This window comes from Haliotis rubra, unplaced genomic scaffold (genome assembly GCF_003918875.1).
Source record: "Haliotis rubra isolate DU_JTF1 unplaced genomic scaffold, ASM391887v1 Scf919, whole genome shotgun sequence".
Taxonomy (NCBI): domain Eukaryota; kingdom Metazoa; phylum Mollusca; class Gastropoda; order Lepetellida; family Haliotidae; genus Haliotis; species Haliotis rubra.
Genome location: NW_025767656.1, coordinates 103835 through 125546, shown reverse-complemented (window position 1 = coordinate 125546; position 21712 = coordinate 103835). Strand labels below are relative to the sequence as shown.

General features: G+C 41.0%; 1 protein-coding gene across 2 annotated transcripts; it reads left to right on the top strand.

The window, feature by feature from the left end:
• The first annotated feature begins 7652 nt into the window (after positions 1 to 7652).
• LOC124264285 lies at positions 7653 to 20510 on the top strand. Of its 2 annotated transcripts, none has more exons than XM_046699026.1 (5): positions 7653 to 7770; positions 14568 to 15064; positions 18126 to 18264; positions 18691 to 18815; positions 20071 to 20510. In XM_046699026.1, exons 2-5 carry the CDS (start codon positions 14722 to 14724, stop codon positions 20151 to 20153), a joined length of 690 nt encoding a protein of 229 aa, XP_046554982.1. In that variant the 5' UTR covers positions 7653 to 7770; positions 14568 to 14721; the 3' UTR covers positions 20154 to 20510. The 2 variants fall into 2 exon arrangements, with proteins under 2 accessions (XP_046554982.1, XP_046554983.1); XM_046699027.1 differs by having other exon boundaries at positions 7654 to 7860.
• Positions 20511 to 21712: the final 1202 nt, after the last annotated feature.

Genomic DNA, 21712 nt, shown 5'->3' with positions numbered 1-21712 from the left:
GAGTGACTGACTGAGTGACTGACTGACTGACTGAGTGTTGTTTGACGCCGCTTGTAGCAACATTCCAGCAACATCACGGCGGGGGACACCAGAAATGGGAGTTCAGTCACGAATACACACGTGTACATAATGTCAATGTTTCACTGGAAAGTGTATAATTAATTTTGGAACACAAGCAACATACGTCACGTGCTGCTACATGGCGTAGTCGCGAGGTATAATTCCTATTTTGTTTGTATGAACGATAGGAGGTAGATTGAATATCTGAGATGTTGTTAAAGAAAATACCACCGCATTCCGTGTAAGCGTTACAAACATCCCCTGTGGTGGTTTGTGTCTAGATGCACGGTATGTCACACAGACCCGACCAACCTATAGGGGCAGGGACCAGGTTTTTCTTAACCTCTCTGTATGATGTTGGTCAGGCTCCCAGTGGTATTCTGATCATGCTCTCGGATATTTACAGTAGCGAGAATATTGTGTGACATACAACGTAATCTTTACATGACTCTTTTGTTATGTATTACAGTAGGATGTACATTTACCTACGACATACTGAAACACAGAGCCACTGTCTCTGCTGGCAAGGGAATGAAGTATTGTCATGTGGATTCCATGTACATCCACATAAACTCCGTGCACTGTTACCTTTTCAATCATAATTCAACTCTGTTCTGATACCTGTGTGTGTATATGGTTCGCCGCATATCAGCAGCTGAATACGATGTCTTTGTTGGTGTGGCTGGTGTCCCGCAGCCTTGACAAAACACTTACCTATGTAACGTGGGCATAACGAAGAAGCAGAATTCGGGAATACAAGCAGCGTTGTGCATCACGTGGCTGGGTTTCTGTGAAAGGGGCGAAGGCTGTTCAGCAACGTGGGCAAGTTAATGAAACGTACACCACTTGCTGACAATAAGGAGTGGTTAGAAATAGCGACTTGTGACCTATTACTACGCGTATGTAAAATTCGTTAATGCAATCCGATTTTCGTTATTCACGTTTATTCTAAAGCTCTGTAGTTGAAACTGGGATCGTGCTATGTTTAAAATGCTGTATGCATTATGTGCTAAATTTGAAACTCCACCAAATTACCGAACTTTTCGTGTGATTGATTGCAACAAATATCTCTCGTAACTGATCACTTACTGAACGCACATGAATAAATATGCATCAGCGTTGAATGATTATTTGAAGTTAAAAAATGTTAATGTTAAAAAAATAGAATACGCTTATACATGGGGTCGTAATTACAACATATAATAGAGACTATCAAATAATGTTTCGATTTGCTGTCATTGTGAATTTGTGATTCTTACTTGAGAATGTTTTGAATATCGACATACCGAGGCAGTAGATCTAGAAAACATGACACTGGTAATAACGGATGAAGAACACACGTGAAGGGTAGTGAAGTACACACGTGAATGTTAGTGAAGTACACACTTGAAGGGTAGTGAAGTACACACGTGAACGGTAGTGAAGTACACACGTGAACAGTAGTGAAGTACACACGTGAATGGTAGTGAAGTACACCCGTGAACAGTAGTAAAGTGCACACGTGAAAGGTATAAAAGTGTACACGTGAAGGGAAGTGAAGTACAAACGTGAAGGGTAGTGAAGGACACACGTGAAGGGTAGTGAAGTACACACGTGAACAGTAGTGAAGTACACGCGTGAAAGGTTGAAAAGTGTACACGTGAAGGGAAGTGAAGTACAAACATGAAGGGTAGTGAAGTACACACGTGAAGGGTTGTGATGTACACACGTGAAGGGTAGTTGAGCATACACGTGAAGGGTAGCAAGGTGCACACGGCAAGGGTAGTATAGTGCACCCGTGAAGGGTAGTGAAGTACACACGTGAACAGTAGTAAAGTACACACGCGAAGGGTAGTGAAGTACACACGTGAAGGGTAGTAAAGTACACACGTGAAGGGAATCAAGGTGCACACGTGAAGGGTAGTAAAGTGCATACGTGAAGGGTAGTGAAGTACACACGAGAAAGGTTAAAATGTGTACACGTGAAGGGCAGTGAAGTACACACGTGAAGGGTAGAAAAGTACACACGTGAAGGGTAGCAAGGTGCACACGTGAAGGGCAGTTAAGCGCACCTGTCAAGGGTAGTGAAGTACACACGTAATAAGTAGTGAAGTACACACGTGAAGGGTAGTGAAATACACACGTGAAAGGTAGTAAAGGACACACGTGAAGGGTAGTAAAGTACACACGTGAAGGGTAGCAAGGAGCACACGTGAAGGGTACTGAAGTACACACGTGAACAGTAGTGAAATACACACGTGAAGGGTAGTGAAGTACACACGTGAAGGGTAGTGAAGTACACACTTGAAGGGTGGTTGAGTACACACGTGAAGGGTAATAAAGTGCACCTGTTTAGGGTAGTGAAGTACACACGTGAACAGTAGTGAAGTACACACGTGAAAGGCAGTGAAGTACACACGTGAAGGTAGTGAAGTACACACGTGAAGGGTAGTAAAGTACACACGTGAAGATTAGTTGAGTACACACGCGAAGGCTAGAGAAGTACATACGTGAAGGGTAGAAAAGTGTACACGTGAAGGCTAGTGAAATACACACGTGAAGGGTAGTTGAGTACACACGTGAAGGGTAGAAAGGTGCACACGTGAAAGGTTGTGAAGTACACACGTGAACAGTAGTGAAGTGCACCTGTGAAGGGTAGAAAAGTACACACGTGAAGGGTAGTTGAGTACACACGTGAAAGGTAGAAAGATGCACACGTGAAAGGTAGTGAAGTACACACGTGAACAGTAGTGAAGTGCACCTGTGAAGGGTAGAAAAGCACACACGTGAAGGGTAGCTGAGTACACACGTGAAGGGTAATGAGGTACACACGTGAAGGGTAGAAAAGTACAAATGTGAACGGTAGTAAAGTGCACATGTTAAGTGTAGAAATATGCACATATGAATGGCAGTAAGGTACATTATGTGAACGTAGAAAAGTGCACATTTGACCTGTAAAAAAGTGCAAAAAGGGAAGTGAAGTACACACGTGAATGGTAGTTAAGTACACACGTGAAGGGTAGTGAAGTACACACGTGAAGGGTAGTGATGTACACACTTGACGGGTAGTTGAGCACACACGTGAAGGATAGCAAGGTGCACACGTGGAGGGAAGTAATGTGCCCCTGTGAAGGGTAGTGAAGTACACACGTGAACAGTAGTGAAGTACACACGTGAAGGGTAGTGAAGTACACACGTCAAGGTTAGTAAAGTACACACGTGATGGGTAGTTGAGTACACACGTGAAGGGTAGAAAGGTGCACACGTGAAGGGTAGTAAAGTGCCCCCGTGATCAGTTGTGAAGTACACAAGTGAACAGTAGTGATCTACACACGTGAAGGGTAGTGAAGTACACACGCGAAGGGTAGTAAAGTACACACGTGAAGGGTAGTAAAGTGCACCTGTGAAGGGTAGTGAAGTACGCACGTGAAGGGTAGTAAGGTACACACGTGAAGGGAAGAGAAGTGCTTACGTGAAGGGTAGTGAAGTACACACGTGAACAGTAGTGAAGTACGCACGTGAAGGGTAGTGATGTACACACGTGAAGGGTAGTGAAAAGTACACCACGTGAAGGGTAGTAAAGTGCACCTGTGAAGGGTACACACGTGAAAAGTACAATGTGAAGGGTAGTAAAGTAACCGGTAGTGAAGTACACACGTGAAGTAGTGAGTGAATACAAGGGTGTGGAGGTAAAGGGTTACACTTGAAGGGTGGTTGAGTACCACATGTGAGGAAGTAGTGAAGGGTACACACACCGTGTGAACAGTAGTGGTGAAGGGCAAGGGTGAAAAAGTACACACGTGAAAGTGCAGGTAGTAGTTAAGTACACCTGTGAAGGGGTACACGTGAAAAGGTAGTGAAGTACACACGTGAAGGGTAGTTAAGTACACACGTGAAGGCTAGTGAAAGTACATACGTGAAGGGTAAAAAGTACACACGTGAAGTACACACGTGAAGGCTAGTTGAGTACACACGTGAAGGTAGAAAGGTGCACACGTGAAGGGGAAGTAAAGTACACACCGTGATCAGTTGGAAGTACACAGAAGTGAACAGTAGTGATCTACACGTGAAGGGTAGTGAAGTACACACGTGAAGGGTAGTGAAGTACACGTGAAGGGTAGTAAAGTGCACACGTGAAGAAGGTGAGAAGTACACACGTGAAGGGTAGTGAAGTGCACACGTGAAGGGTAGAAAGGTGCACACGTGAAGGGGGTAGTGAAGTGCACACGTGAAGGGTGTAAGGTACACACGTGAAGGGGTAGTGAACACACACAGTGAAGGGTAGTGAAGTACACACAAAGGGCAGTGAACTACACACACAAAGGGAGTAAAGCACACGTGAAGGGTGCAGTGAACTACACACGTGAAGGGGAGTAAAGTGCACACACGTGAAGGGTAGTGAACTGACACACATGAAGGGGTAGAAAACACACACGTGAAGGGTAGCAACTGCACACGTGAAGGGCAGTGAACACACACATGAACAGAAGTGAAGTACACACGTGAAGGGTAGTGAAGTACACACATGAAAGGTAGGTGAAGTGACACGTGAAGACACGTGAACTACACACACAAAGGGGAAGTGATGTGAAGTACACGTGAAGGGTAGTGAAAGCACACGTGGGAAGTGGAAATACGTGAAGTGCACACGTGAAGGGCAGTGAACCACACACACGTAGAAAGGGAGTGAAGTACACACGTGAAGGGCAGTGATGTACACACACACAAGTACACCCGTGAAGGGGTGAAGTACACACACGTGAAGGGTAGTGAAATACACACGTGAAGGGTAGTAAAAGTACACACGTGAAGGGTAGAAATATGTACACATGAATGGCAGTAAGGTACATTATGTGAACGTAGAAAAGTGCACATGAAGGCAGTGACCACGTGAAGGGTAGTAAAGTGCACACGTGAAGAAGTACACACGTGAATGGTAGTGAAATACACACGTGAAGGGTAGTGAAGTACACACGTGAAGGGTAGTGAAGTACACACTTGAAGGGGTGGTTGAGTTACACACGTGAAGGGTAATAAGAGTGCACACGTGGAGGGAAGTAATGTGCACACGTGAAGGGTAGTGAAGTACACGTGAAAGGCAGTGAAGTACACACGTGAAGGGTAGTGAAGTACACACGTGAAGGGTAGTAAAGTACACACGTGAAGGGTAGTTGAATACACACGTGAAGGGTAGAAAGGTGCACACGTGAAAGGTAGAAAAGTGCCCCCGTGAAGGATTAGTGAAATACACAAGTGAACAGGGTAGTGATCTACACACGTGAAGGGGTAGAAAAGTACACACGTGAAGGGTAGTGAAAGAACACACGTGAAGGGTGGTAAAGTGCACCTGTGAAGGGTAGTGAAGTACGCACGTGAAGGGTAGTAAAGGTACACGTGAAGGGTAGAGAAGTGCTTACGTGAAGGGTAGTGAAGTACACACGTGAACAGTAGTGAAGTACACACGTGAAGGGTGAAAAAAGTACACACGTGAAGGGTAGTGAAGTACACACGTGAAGGGGGTAGTGAGGTACACACGTGAAGGGTAGTGAAAGTACAAATGTGAACGGTAGTAAAGTGCACATGTTAAGTGTAGAAATAATGCACATATGAATGGCAGTAAAGTACATTATGTGAACGTAGAAAAGTGCACATTTGACCTGTAAAAAGTGAAAAAGGAAGTGAAAGTACACACGTGAAGGGTAGTTAAAGTACACACGTGAAGGGTAGTGAAGTACACACGTGAAGGGTAGTGATGTACACACTTGACGGGTAGTTGAGCACAGTACGTGAAGGATAGCAAAGGTACATACGTGGAGGGTAGTAAAATGCCCAATGAAGGGTAGTGAAACACACACGTGAAGGGTAGTGAAGTACACACGTGAAGGGTAGTGAAGTACACACGTCAAGGTTAGTAAAGTACACACGTGATGGGTAGTTGAGTACACACACGTGAAGGGTAGAAAGGTGCACACGTGAAGGGTAGTAAAGTGCCCCCGTGATCAGTTGTGAAGTACACAAGTGAACAGTAGTGATCTACACACGTGAAGGGTAGTGAAGTACACACGTGAAGGATAGTGAAGTACACACGTGAAGGGTAGTAAAGTGCACCTGTGAAGGGTAGTGAAGTACGCACGTGAAGGGTAGTAAGGTACACACGTGAAGGGAAGAGAAGTGCTTACGTGAAGGGTAGTGAAGTACACACGTGAACAGTAGTGAAGTACGCACGTGAAGGGTAGTGATGTACACACGTGAAGGGTAGCAAGGTGGACACGTGAAGGGTAGTAAAGTGCACCTGTGAAGGGTAGTGAAGTAGTGAATGGCAGTAAGGTACATGTGAACAGTAGCAAAAGTGAAAAGTGACATGACGTGAAGGGTAGTGAAGTACATACGTGAAGGGTAGTTAAGTGCACCTGTGAAGGGGAGTGAAGTACACACGTAAAGGGTAGTGAAATACACACGTGAAGGGATTAAAGTACACACGTGAAGGCTAGTGAAGTACATACGTGAAGGGTAGAAAAGTACACACGTAAAGGGTGTACACGTGAAGGGTGCTGAAATACACACGTGAAGGAAGTAGAAAAGTGTTGAGTGCACGTGAAGGGTAGAAAGGTGCACACGTGAAGGGTACTGAAGTACACACGTGAACGGTCGTGAAGTGCACCTGTGAAGGGTAGGAAAATACACACGTGAAGGGTACTTGAGTACACACGTGAAGGGTAGCAAGGTGCACACGTGAAGCGTAGTGAAGTACACACGTGAACGGTAGTGAAGTGCACCTGTGAAGGGTAGAAAGGTACACACATAAAGGGGAGTGAATACACACGTGAAGGGCAGTGAACTACACACATAAAGGGGAGTGAAGTACACACGTGAAGGGCAGTGAACTACACACATAAAGGGGAGTGAACTACACACGTGAAGGGGAGTGACGTACACACGTGACGTGAAGGATAGTGAAGTACACAAGTGAAGAGTAGTGAATATAGGTGAATATTTCTACTTTTCCGCCGCTTTTAGAAGTATTCCAGCATAGTCAGGACGAAGTACACTATAGATGGGCATTAGATTGCTACCACGCGGAGAATCTTAAACTGTCTGTAGGCAAGTGTTTACATTTTAAGTATCGAACTTATATAAATAGAATACATAATATACAAGCATCGTATAGCGCCCTGTATGATTCAGGAACTAAAACACTGTAAGGCGCTTAAACCAGTGAGCTAACACCCACGACTCCAGGCACCATATCTACACTCGTGATACTGCGTCTGGACTACCGTGTCCCCTGTCATCCCCATCTCTCATGGAGCTGCATCTATAAATAAGTGATATCAAATACCGAGGCGATCGCCAGGTCTGGGTATCATGTTCAGGCTTCCATTTCTATGTAGACCATAACTGTATTGTGGGCCCACGACAAACCTACCTAACATACCTATACGATTACATACCCCCACCCTGACCCGGCTGTTGTTCCACCTTCCCCACCCGTCAGCCCCAAGCTTGGAGGAAACGTTCCAACTGAATGAGCATTTTCGTCACGGTGAATGACTTCGTTTTGTTCTCACAATACCCTGAACGAGACGACACTGCCTTTAGAATATAAGCTAGGTATTTTTTCAGTAAAACAATCTTGTATATAAGTTGACAGTGGAACGCCGTGTGTCGGACTATGTGGACGTTTACTTTCTACCGTCAAGTATTTCTTGATCAGACCTAACACACATCCAGGTCAGTAGTTGACTCTAGTTGTAAATGTGGGGACTGTTGGGTTTGATGACACAGCTCATGACGTATCTACTATCCAAGTTTCAGGTGCAGGTATGTAGATGTACAAATGTGTCACCTGTAACGTCGGTGATGCCCTGCCAGCTTCGTGTCTTATTACACACAAGTTAAAGTAACAATCTCCCGTTTCAATCACAGTCCTAACCACATTGTTAAACAAAGTCATTTCTGTAACTGATTCTAACTTTAACTCACCTGTGCTTATGTATTTCACAACTGTGCCATTCACAAAGCACATGTTCCCAGAATGACACACTGCCGTAATTAGGGGTATGTTCTGACAATCTTTACATTTTCCCCATTAATCGTACGGTGGTAACAGAACAATGTCTTCAAATACCACTTGACCCCCGCATTAGCATGTACATATTAATCATAAAATAATTGTATAAAATGTTCCGTAGTTTTACATGACTTTATGAGGAAAGATGTGAATGTACACGAAGGTGTTTCAAATGAGAATTTTCATCAAACGTATGATAATATGTTTACATGTTATCTGTGTACCCTATAGACTTACGTCTTGAGAGACTCCAATACAGCCAGAATCACGGAGTCAGCGTCGCTATTGAATCGCTCAGACTGCAGTGATGGCACCGTCCCTGCCCATTACCGTATCTTACTGCGGGGTATTGGAGAACATCCTGTTTGAAACTAACATTCAGTTCTGTCCAGTTACTCTGATCCACCGACCTGTTGGTGGTACAAGACAGTGTTAAACATCAGATGAAACAAACAACATACCAGCATGTATAAGGTGAACAGTTCATATGAAGTATGTTTATTTTATGTACTCAGTATATCTGATCACTTCACAGTGTTAACTTGAGTGAAGTTATAGTTAAGGTATTTAATTAATATCACTATGTAAAATCTTGTAGCTAAGGCTTCACTTATCATGTGTTTGGAGGGGAAAGTAGGCACGGAGGCCAGTTTGATTCTCTGAATGTGCACACTAGGCTATGACACTGTAGGTTGGTAGTCATCGGTGTAATGCATCTGACCAGTGTATAGTCAGCGTCATTATTGAAGGGTCACCTAGGTGTGTTGGATATCTATACAATAACCTATGCCTACGTCTAAAGGTCTGAGTATATCAATTAACAAATGAAAAAAATCTTGCCTATGTCCATGTTCAACTGGTTGTATGTATTTATGAATCTGAAAACAATGACAACGGCTTTTGAATTAGATGAAAAGAGCACGGTTTAAAGGGATGGAAAAAGCTACCCTCAAACATCCGGTTCAGTGGTTCAGCGCATATACATTCAACACATGACAAGGGACAGTCAAAGCAGGTGTAAAATGGTGTATTCTAGAGGCAATTGAAACGATCCTTTAGAAATTGAAAATCCCACGTTTTATCTCTCTATGCACTCCCCCTGTTAACGGATGAACGTGTAATGTCAGGCATTTCGCACATGCATTATATTCCATTTCTTTAGTTCATGGCTGTCTACAATACAATCATCAAAAGGTTCGCTTGAAATTATATACATATATGTTCAAATACCCCTGTAATTATTTCAATGACTGTTTGGAAATAGACAGACTCTGGAAGTAAACTCTGACAAAACGCGTCTGTCCACACATTGTGACTGACTTTCGTTGTGAGAAGTAGGCCGCCAGTGAAACAGATAGTATAGGGTGTCCCTTGTACTCAGTCTGAGAAATAGTTTCCACATTTTGCTGGCCAGTCGGGTTAGCTATGCCTGAAAGTTACTAGCCCACAAAACAATTCACTAGCCCGAAATTTGAATGTAGAAACCAAGCAAAAGATTACAAAAACATAAAATACTATCAAAAACAAGAAAACGCTTCTCTGAATATCTGAAATAATTTGTTTATGCTCAAAATATTAATAACTTAAATAAGTCGGAAAGATGATATTTACAAAATGACACCATGAAAAAGCACAAACCAGCCTGGATTTTCACTAGCCACGGGCTAGCGGGTCAATGGCTATTTCGGACAATGACTTGTAGTACATTCATGTAAACTTGGAGTATGCTCTTATTATCAGGGTACTAACATGAACCTGTGAGTAAAACTCGTGATTAAAATAATGGTATAATGTACTGATTACGTCAGCAATGTTACAGCAGCAGCATGGACGGGGAAATACTCGAACTTCACTAACCAATCAGATGGTGTCCTCCCAAAAGTTAGACGTCCCAAAAGTTAGACGCGTTAAAACAACAAAGGTTGTGGTTGGTTGCACTGAGGTTCACTACACTGTTACCTTCGTTAATTAATGGACTAGTCAAAAATGTACTAATCCAAACACAAAGAGAAGTGATTATGGATAATGACAATGACTTTATATTAGATTGGGTAGGCCAGACCAATTGTATTTCTTGTTTTACGGATTTTTGTCCTCAGAAAAGCTAAAGGCATTGGGGAATAAAAATAAAAATAAATACTGATAGTATTTTATTTTTGGCAATCTATGAAGTGTATATGGGGCAAAGCAGTATCTAAAAAAGATTCTTGTAAATTTACATGTTTGACCAATAAAATATTTGGATTTTATTTTTTGAGCGGGGATAATTAACTTTTTTTCCTTATTCTTGAAAAAATACGACAGGCGGATCCGTAAAACAAGAAATAAAATTGGTCTGGCCTTATGTGGAAAAACATGTTAGGAAGGAAGTAACTCTATTAGAGTAATGAAAACTCAAAAACATAAAAAATCTATAATCCTGTTTTGATCAAAGGGAACTTGTAAAAACAATTATACTATTCCAGGACTGTATATACATGTCAACTACAACTTGTTTAAACATTTGAAGAAACTGGGATTCATTTAAGACCTTCTTACATGCAGATAAATGTACATTTTCAAGATTTATTAATACCCCATACTTCGGCACCATACAAAAGGATTGGTTGAATTTGGGTATCAAATATATTGAAAAATACAGAATAGTCAACATTATCTAATTTATATAGGTGGTGTAGTACTTCTAGACGTTCCCTTTTATCCCGAGATGATAAATCTGATATACATTTATTGAACTTACAAGAAGATGAAAAAAGCATACCTAGATATCTAAATGAATCAACTGTTAAGACACTTTCACCTTTATGAAACCATTTCTCATTTCTCGCTTAGGGTCCACCTCTTCTAGAAACAATAATTTGAGTTTTCTCTAGATTAACTGTCAACATTAGTATTCTGATCAAAGTATTTCTGCACAAATATGAAAACCATCTCGTTAGTGTATGGGACAGGTTCATTATATCAGTGGGTAAGACTAGATTGTAATCACAGTCACGCCTGATTGATTTGTCTGACAATTGGGATGTCTGACTTTTTGGACGTCTAACTTTTGGGAGTAAACCAATCATATGATTAAATACCAATAACTACCTCTCAGCGAAACTGTTGAATTGAACCTTTGAACGACATTTAGAAGTGACACAGGCGGGAATTTACGGAGGAGTAAGAATATACTGAGAAACGTCTAGACCCTCAAAATATAGAAGTTGACATCTATGTTGAATTGAACATCACGTCCTTAAGTGATCTACTACTAGAAAAAAATATCAATCATTTTTGAAAATCAAAAACATTCTTTTACCGATCGTCACAACCTTAATGCAGTGTTCACAGTGTACATGGGAATACATATTGGGTAGGACAAACGACAACAATCGTCACAACCTTAATGCAGTGTTCATAGTGTACATGGGAATACATATTGGGTAGGACATACGACAACAATCGTCACAACCTTAATGCAGTGTTCACAGTGTACATGGGAATACATATTGGTCACATACGACAACAATCGTCACAATGCAGCAGTGTTCACAGTGTACATGGGAATACATATTGGGAGGACATACGACAACAATCGTCACAACCTTAATGCAGTGTTCATACAGTGTACATGGGAATACATATTGGGTAGGACATACGACAACAATCGTCACAACCTTAATGCAGTGTTCACAGTGTACATGGGAATACATATTGGGTAGGACATACGACAACAATCGTCACAACCTTAATGCAGTGTTCATAGTGTACATGGGAATACATATTGGGGAGGACATACGACAACAATCGTCACAACCTTAATGCAGTGTTCACAGTGTACATGGGAATACATATTGGGGAGGACATACGACAACAATCGTCACAACCTTAATGCAGTGTTCACAGTGTACATGGGAATACATATTGGGAGGACACGACAACAATCGTCACAACCTTAATGCAGTGTTCACAGTGTACATGGGAATACATATTGGGTAGGACATACGACAACAATCGTCACAACCTTAATGCAGTGTTCATAGTGTACATGGGAATACATATTGGGTAGGACATACGACAACAATCGTCACAACCTTAATGCAGTGTTCATAGTGTACATGGGAATACATATTGGGGACAAACGACAACAATCGTCACAACCTTAATGCAGTGTTCACACGACAACAATCGTCACAACCTGTTCATGCAGTGTTCACACAACCTTAATGCAGTGTTCACAGTGTACATGGGAACATACATACAACAATCGTCACAACCTTAATGCAGGACATGTACATGGGAATACATATTGGGGACAACAATCGTCACAACCTTAATGCAGTGTTCACAGTGGGAATACATGGGACAAACGACAACAATCGTCACAACCTTAATGCAGTGTTCATAGTGTACATGGGAATACATATTGACAACAATCGACAACAATCACAACCTTAATGCAGTGTTCACAGTGTACATGGGAATACATATTGGGTAGGACATACGACAACAATCGTCACAACCTTAATGCAGTGTTCACAGTGTACATGGGAATACATATTGGGTAGGACATACGACAACAATCGTCACAACCTTAATGCAGTGTTCACAGTGTACATGGGAATACATATTGGGTACATATTGGGAGGACAAAACAATCGTCACAACCTTAATGCAGTGTTCACAGTGTACATGGGAATACATATTGGGTAGGACAAACGACAACAATCGTCACAACCTTAATGCAGTGTTCACAGTGTACATGGGAATACATATTGGGTAGGACATACGACAACAATCGACCAGTTGATTATTTCAAATTCCATGCACAAAACTCAGTTTGAAATCTAGTTCTTAACCCGACTGTGACGCCACGTTGAGCTTGCAAGGCTTGTTAATGTTTCCTTCCCCTATGTTATAGTAACGTAGAAGCACGGAGCCTAATTTAAAATGACAATCTCATTAAATACTAGACTCGACCCATAACAATTCACTAAATGTCTTGGCTAAAGTAAACATTCAGGTGTTTCATATGTGACGGTAGAATGGCGAGAGACATTGGATGTCAATTTCATTCTTGCGTGGTTAAATCTCATCTCACTCAGCCCCACTCTGAAGTATAGTTATCTCATGTTTCATAGTACATGATGGTTTTGGCCATTGTGTTCATTTCCTACACTGCGTTCCGTTTCGAATATAGGGAATTTCCACATTCAAGAGATGTCGCCGCGCAGAGCTGTGACTCATGGGTAGGCTAGAGACCATTAAACGCGGGCTCTAATCTCGACCCAGTTATTGTTTTAGGACTAATGGCATTGTATCCAGTGCTCGTGGGTTTACCAAAAGTGGTAACGGTTTAGACCAGCATCGCTTTCCTCTCAATATGAAATGCTGGGATACAGTTGAAACAGCATTAATCAATACTTACGCACTGACTGATTCACTCACTCACTCATTCACTCATCCACCAACTGACTGATTCACTCACTCACTCATTCACTGATCCACCAACTGACTGATCCACTCATTCAATAACGGATTCACTCACATTACTTTCTACATACATGTAGATATCACTTTTTATCATCTAATGGAGGGTGTAATCTGTGCAATAAAGCAATCCGATCAACTTGGTATCCAAATCTGATAACTATGCAAATTACGTCAATCTACTAACTACTTTCTCAAAACTCCATACATGCCATGCGAATCCTAAAACGTTAACATTTCATTGATGACGTCGTCGCGAGTTTACGTTGCGTGGACGAGTTTGTAAACAAACATGGCTGCCCCCATTATCAAAATTGGTGATTCTGTAAGAATTGATGACAGAGGTTCTGGAGTCGTTACTGCAGTAATTGACTTTGAAAAACATGAAACGGAGAACTTCGTTCAAATTGAAAATACGGATACTGAGGCACGGGTGACAGGCTGTCGTCTTAGAAAGGTACCAACCAAGGATTTCGATCTATCAATCACAACAAAGAAGACTACGAATCGATTCCGTCAGGTATCAGAAACTGATATTGATGAAGTGACTACCCGCAGTGAAAATAGAAACACTACCAAAAAAACCCTGCCCGATTTTGTTGTTCTTTTTAGACAGAAAGATCGTATTATAAGCGTTATGTATCTTAGTTTAAGAGTTAGGTTTGCACTGTGTTAGCGATTAGCCACAACCATATGGCGCCGACATGAACGACCTTCACCTTGGTGTACCGCTAAGTATTCTTACGCGAATGCTCGATTCTCTTCATATATAAATTCGCGTACGATTTGCTTATTTGCGAGTTATTTTAAGAATGACATTATATAAAGAGATTATTAAGCTCGTGTTTTTCTGTATCGTTAATATCATATATTATGAATAAAAAAATATGTATTATACTCGCCAAAGGCTCGATACGGAAACACACTCGGTTAATAATCTCTATATCTTACATGCATGTGTAACTCTTCGAGTCTTTCTTTGCAGCTGGAACTCTTCTGCCGGTTAAGGTGCAGAAGATGGTTGTAAGATCTGCAAGAGAAGTCAGATGTCTGATTCTACTTTAGCCTATGGTGCTTAAAGATTCCATACCTCTCCTCTGATTGTATGAACTCATCACACGTCTGAACTTTGAACACCGATGACTCACACAATGAAGTCATGTCCTGGCCTGAATGGTCCCGTCAGATCGTCCCCCATATCAGATCCACATCTTGTTCAGATGAAGAAGACATCAGTGACATATTTGCTAGCAATCTTCCTTGGGTTGTTCGGAGTCCATCACTTCTACCTTGGAAGGCCCAAATTTGGTAGACTGTATCTGTGTACCGCCGGGCTGCTGGGGCTGGGCTATGTGGTGGATCTCATTCGTGTTCCTTGGCTGGTCGAAAACGCCAATCTTGAAATTCGGCATCCAGAGCGACGAGGGATGAAATATCTCGGAGATGCTTATCTGCTTTGGTTTCCACCTTTTGGCTTACTAGGTAAGGCTGTATTATGATACATATGCATCGCTTTACTGAATGTCACAGGGACAGATGTGTGTCCTTCCTCTTCAACCCTCACTTTGAAGTCAAATAGAAGTCAAAATAAACCACGCACACACATACACTGCACAGTTTCGAATTCTGAAGGAAGTGTCCTGTTTCTTGATACCGTCCACTCTTATCTTCGACAAAGCTTAAGTGCATAAATAACCTTTCAAATGGGCTTCATCGCAAATGTCACCATTTTTGACACATTACAAAATCACGATTCAAAGCGTTATTTGGTGTATGGTTTGTAATGTAAAAATCGGATAATTACTTGGAGTATTAAAATATGGAGTAGCACATGAGTGATCACTGATATCAGTTTTTCATCAAATCACTGATGATTTGAATTCTGAAACGTTGCCGAAGAAGCTAGAATCGGTTGTGATGTTTCCGAAAATACCCTAACACAAACGCCGAAGTGCACTTTCCGCCATATTGAATAGTGCCTACAAAATCCCGTTTTGCGAAGGCCGATATTGAGACGCCTACTACATCAGGTATATTTCATATTCAGCTATGACAAATGCATCACCGAATTCCTTATAATTCCTTATACATGTTAGAATCAAATTACAAATGGTCTTTGTCACTATATAATACCAACTGTCCAGATGAAATGAAGCCAAGAATTAATGGGTGTGAAAACGAACGCTGTGCTCGAAAGACTGCGCTTATTTGAGGTGTAAACAAAGAAAAATTCCGATTTTACCCTGCGTAGCATTTTCTCGAAATTTCCGACATCCATTCGTCTATTCGTTACTTGCCTTGGCTCAATACTTTTAGAATATGCATGGAAAGAGAATCGTAGTAAAAAATAGGAAATTGAAAATAGATACACCACAATGATTTGATAAATTCATACGAAATTGTCAAAGTTTCCGTTCAGCGTAACTCCATGAATGACGCAACATCACGCGGAACGACTCTTACAATGTAAACGAAAAAAGAACAACACACAGTTAGTCAGAATCATTCTGACCACTTAGTAAATACTTTGTATCACATATTTATGATATTTATGTTCAAAGTCATGAAAAGGATCCTGGCAAAATATTGCGTACCCATGTCAGCGAAGCCGCCATTTTGTGTGAAATCGGTCATCGGTAGTGATGGCATACGTCAACATTGTTGTACATATTTGCCAATTTGTTTGAGATGAAGGTCGGTTGAATAAGCGATTTACTTTAACCTTAAAACTGACAATATCAATGACTATGATTTACATATTTTATGAAATGCATACATCTTTAAAGGATATTGTCTTGTTAAATGAATTTGTTTGTGTCGTTTTACGGACAAAACAATGATGGCAAGGTGCGCGTTTGTCACGCACGTTTTACGATTCACAATGATTGTTTTCGATTTTGAGATGGCAGGATATCAAACTGTAACTATATTTTTTCGAAATTTGTTTTAGAAAATATAAACCATGTCATGTCTTAATTTCGACAAACCTTACGTCAGTATCCTGATAGTTCCATACACAAAGCGCCATCTTTTTGCATCTTTCATTGTGTACTTATGAAGATAAATAGCCACATAATCATAAACAAAGACCATTCTTTTCCTAAAAACTATATTCGGGTGTTGTGAAATATTCTTATATTCTTTTTCATTTACGTTAACCTGATGCCAAACATGCGCGTGTTGATCACCCTGAAGATACTCAGCGAAACTGTTTAATTGTTGATCTGTCCAGGATATTATTTTCTAAAATCAGTCATTTTATGTTTTGTCGACAGAGCGGTAAATTCTGACATAGAAACCGAGAATTTTTATATAATTATTGGACATTAGGGGAGATATATACTAATCAGCGTCTTTTTCCGACGTATTTTCCGAAAATACATAAAATAAGCCATGAACTCAACTAAAACGTATTTTTTCAGTAATTTTATTACATTTGAAGATATTATGGCGAGTACTCTGTAAATAATGGTACAAAATTAGTCAAAACACAAACAGGAGAACATAGGAATCTAAGAACTAACTTACATGTTGGATAATGCGATTCAAATCGCTGTTATGTGCTTCCTCATGCAATACGATGCCATCGTTTCTTATAAACTGTGATACTACCAAAACGTATAGGGTCACATTGGGGATCTTTGTATTGGAATACTTTGGTTCACCGTGAATGAAACATCACGAATATATAGCGTCCGTATTCACAGCAAATGACCTCCCAGTGATCTGAATTACTATAACAAAGTGTTAAGCATAGCGGAGTTATGCCCCCTTATCTTTATACGTGTGCGACCTCTCTGTCGTCGTTTGACGTCATAGAGGAAAATTCATTTTCGACATTATTGCGAGTCATTGTTAAGACTGAGCGTACAACGTTATATAGGCTCTCAAACCCATTTCATGTATACTTATGCCGTTCAGATCTCAGGCAGTATTTTGTTCGCTCACACTTTCCGCAAAGATGCCAAATTAAAATAGAAATTGTCGCACAGAACTTTTGTCGGTGCACGATAAAAAGCGGAGAAATGTACTGTTTTTTTTAACGCATAACAAAAATTCATACAACATTTAGCAGTGTCTATTTTTCAAACCTCAGAAGTATTTGCACTTGAATCTATACCATCAGATAGGAAATTTAATATTCTACATTTCTGTGTAAGTTTATAGCCGCACGTAGATCCAAGACCACGCGAGCGCATCTCGCACAACGTTCACTTTTCAAACCTTATGAAAACAAGAACACTAACTCATCATCCAGGGGGATCATCACACAAAGTAAGGATATCAACACTGCAACTGCTAGTAACGGGATCTTCTTTCTGGTACATAGTGGAAATATACGTGAATAACGACGCAAAACTGGTCCCACGAGGTGAAAGGTCTTTCAGCTATTCCCATATGCGTATAGACGGAACCCAGTCGTATGGTCATGGGAAAGGCTACGAGTAGCTATTGAGAAATGCGAGTAGCTATTGGGTTTGGTTCCTAACACCAGCTGGTTCCTGAAACAACTTTGGTAATTCCTTTGGGTTACTGTTCATAGGCTTTCATCATTTCTACCTTGGGCATTTCTACACTGGCGTGTGTTACGCGCTCACGGTGGGAGCTCTGGGCATCTGCTGGCTTCTCGATGTCATCCTGTTACCAGTTTTATGGATACGATGGGTCAACGAACTCAACGGGTGAGTACACACTGGCATGTCCTGCTGCTGATGAGCAGAGTGAGTGAGTTTAATTTTACGCCTCTTTTAGCAATATTCCAGCAATATCATCAGCAATGGGCTTCACACATTGAACCCATGTTGGGAATCGAACCCGGGTCTTCGGCGTGACGAGCGAACGCTTTAACCACCAGCTAGGCTACCCCACCGCCCTTATGATGATCAGAAGAAGATCAGATCACTTACTCACTCACTCTGATACCCCTTTTTCCGCATCTGATTGTCAGGGAAAGGTTATTCTGAATTGAAGAGTTCAATTTCATCAAACCTATCATAGTGTCAACTGCCAACCTTCTCAAACCAAAGTACCAGATATCAGAGATAAGTCGACCGTTTGTCATACAAACCTTTCTGTTTCCCGATCATAATTATACTATACATTTGCAGTCACTGCGCTGAGATGGAACGCTGGTGTAAGAACTTACCTGAAGACACCACAGAAGCTGGTCTGTCCACGCCGCCAGTGATGACAGCACCACCTCCCTATACGTATCTTCTGGAGCCATGTTCAGGTCTGTATCATCTATATAATGCAATCAGACAGGATATAACAATAGTCGGAACAAAGAAATTTCCTATCACAAAATAACTTTGCTTTTTCTATTGCTAACGAAATAACAAAATGTATCTGTTTAAAATTTTCCGCATTCTATGAAGCAGACTATGCGTTGAGTTTAGCGAACCGAGTTGTGTCCTAATGGGCAAAACAACCAAGGATCTTTTTTGCTGAAGAATTATTTGCAATGTAACCAAGTTTTGAGGAAAATATGCTCGGAAAAATATCTGTATCTTATAACCTGCCCAGTTGTCCGTACTGAGATGTACCTGTCCATGGTATGGCAACTTTTCCACGACACGTGAAATGTCATCTCATGATCACCTACAGATAGGGTATACTTAGGGCAAATCTATTACTTTAAATATTTGACAAAACAGGACAAAACGTCCTTTACAGATATCTATGAGAACAGTCTTGATAATAGTCTCTCGTACAGACCCTGAAGCAAATATATCCAAGAAAGCCCACGCAAGTCTAGAAAATGTGGCAAGTCTAGATTTCCACAGCTTCAGCTTCTGAAAATGAAGAAAGTCTTAGGGCTCCTTTTCATTATATATATATTTTTTTACTATGAACTTTTTTCAGTAAAATATGTTCATTTCAGAGACTAGAGTCCTGTTAACAATAGTCTGTTTGCAGTGAAAACGTACCGATGAATTTCACTTTAAACAAAAAAGTAAATCGAATAAAGTGAAAATAAGATTGTGAATCCTCATAATTTTACCTTGCCAATTGAACATTTAAATCTCAGAATTTTATTCAACTTAGGATAAAAGTTGTTTAACAAACGATCATGGTTTCAAACCGCTATTATTGGTTTGTATTACAAGGGGGGATGCACATTAGATGAAACACCTAGAACAAGTATGGTTGGTATAAGTTAACGCTCATCACGTACCGCACGTGCATTTGTTTCACTGTTCCATGTACTGCGCTCACCCCCTTGTAATACAAACCAATAATAGCGATTTGAATCTATGATCGTTTGTTAAACATCTTTTATCCTAAGATGAATAAAATTCTGAGATTTAAATGTTCAATTGGCAAGGTAAAATAAAGAGAATTCGCAATCTTAATGTCACTTTATTTGATTTACTTTTTTGTTTAAAGCTAAATTCATCGGTACCGTTTTCACTGCAAACAGACTATATACACTGTGCAATTACCCATAAGGTAGCTGTATCGTGAATCGTGTTTGTCATTTCCAGATACCACCAGTCCGCCGTCGTATGACGAGGTGATGCTGGCGGACGCTACTGAGAAGAACGAGGAACCGTATCTAGCCACATAGATCACTGTTTCTTACTGTCCTTGTGGGAAATGACCATCCTTGGTAACAAGATGAGTCTGCCATCTCAGTGTGGGTCCCAGACAACTGTTCTGTGATATTGCCGAGTATAAATGTCCCATTACCAGTGATACAGTAGTGTCAGTGTGTAGTTGAATGGCACGTGTTATGTTTCTGTGTCCGGTCACTGGTCAGTTGGTCTTCATATCAGCAGACAGTCACCATTCACTCACGAATATATCGGCACACTAAACGGTTCTGTTGTTCCGGGTTGGCAACATCATATAAATTCGAGTTCATCAAGTGAACCTTGTACTGAATAAAATAGACATGGTATTTTATGACTGCTTCGATATTTCAGTTTCCAGTGGTTGGCTCTTGTTTCATGTGATACAGTTTAGGAGTGCTTCAATTCCTATCTTTTAACATGTCAACACTTGGATTTGGTTTCTCATTTGACACCTAATTCAGCAATATATTACAACTATATGACGATGGTCTGTAAATAATGGAGTCTGGACCAGGTACGTCAAGTGACGCGCAACAAGCTTTTCAAAAACACACTCTCAGTCGACTCTATATTCAATCACATTTAGAACATATTCTCTATGGCAGCAATAATATTTGTTCAGCATGGATCGTAGGCGATACTCTAGTGGTGCAATGTGGTAAAATATAGGCCGGGTTTTGTATGACTGTCCTACACTGTTGTTTGGTGTCTCCTTGGTTACTCCAGTAGTCCATAACTATACCGACACGGAAACATTGGCAAAGTAATGAACTAAAGAACCGTTCAAGATCTGAACGTCAGTATTCAAAGAGCGAGACAGGCAGCAGCCCCAATGCCACAAGTACCTGTGTCAAAGACTTTTGTCATGATTGAGAGATGGATTCCGGTCAGCAAACTTGAGGTTTTGGAGGGTTATCAAGCATCCTATGCTGTGATATCAATATAACAAGGACATATTGTATGTCGAGGCTCGGCTGGAATCTGATGATATGGAAGAGCAGTTTCTTACGGGACAAATCTATCACAGAGAGTCGTATTCCGAACCTGCGACACAGGAATACACACACGCACCCAGAGACATTCTTCTCACAATATTGGTTGAGTCATGAAGTGTGATAGTCTTAGAATGCTACCCGGGCCTGGTCAAGATCCTGGAACAGGTCGTTGGGCCACTATTTGATAAGCACTACATGGCTAACACAAGCGTCTGCATGGACATGTTGCCACATGAGGTCCGACAGGTAGGAAGGTCGCCTACTATACCGTTCCTTTATTCATCATGATTGCAGATCTCAACATGCTGGAATAGTCTTGTGATATCCAAGGATCAGGAACCGAACCAATTCCACTTTCCCAGAATCACGAAATATCATTATTGATAATAAAGAAATATATCCGTGTTCTAATTATTAACAGCAATAAGGAATATTGACAACCGTGATGACATGAATTCCAACGCGGTGTTTTTCAAGAAATATATGTTTGGCTATCGATAAAAAGCACAAACAGAACGAAGATAGTGTTTACAGGGCTATTGACACGCCGCTTGATA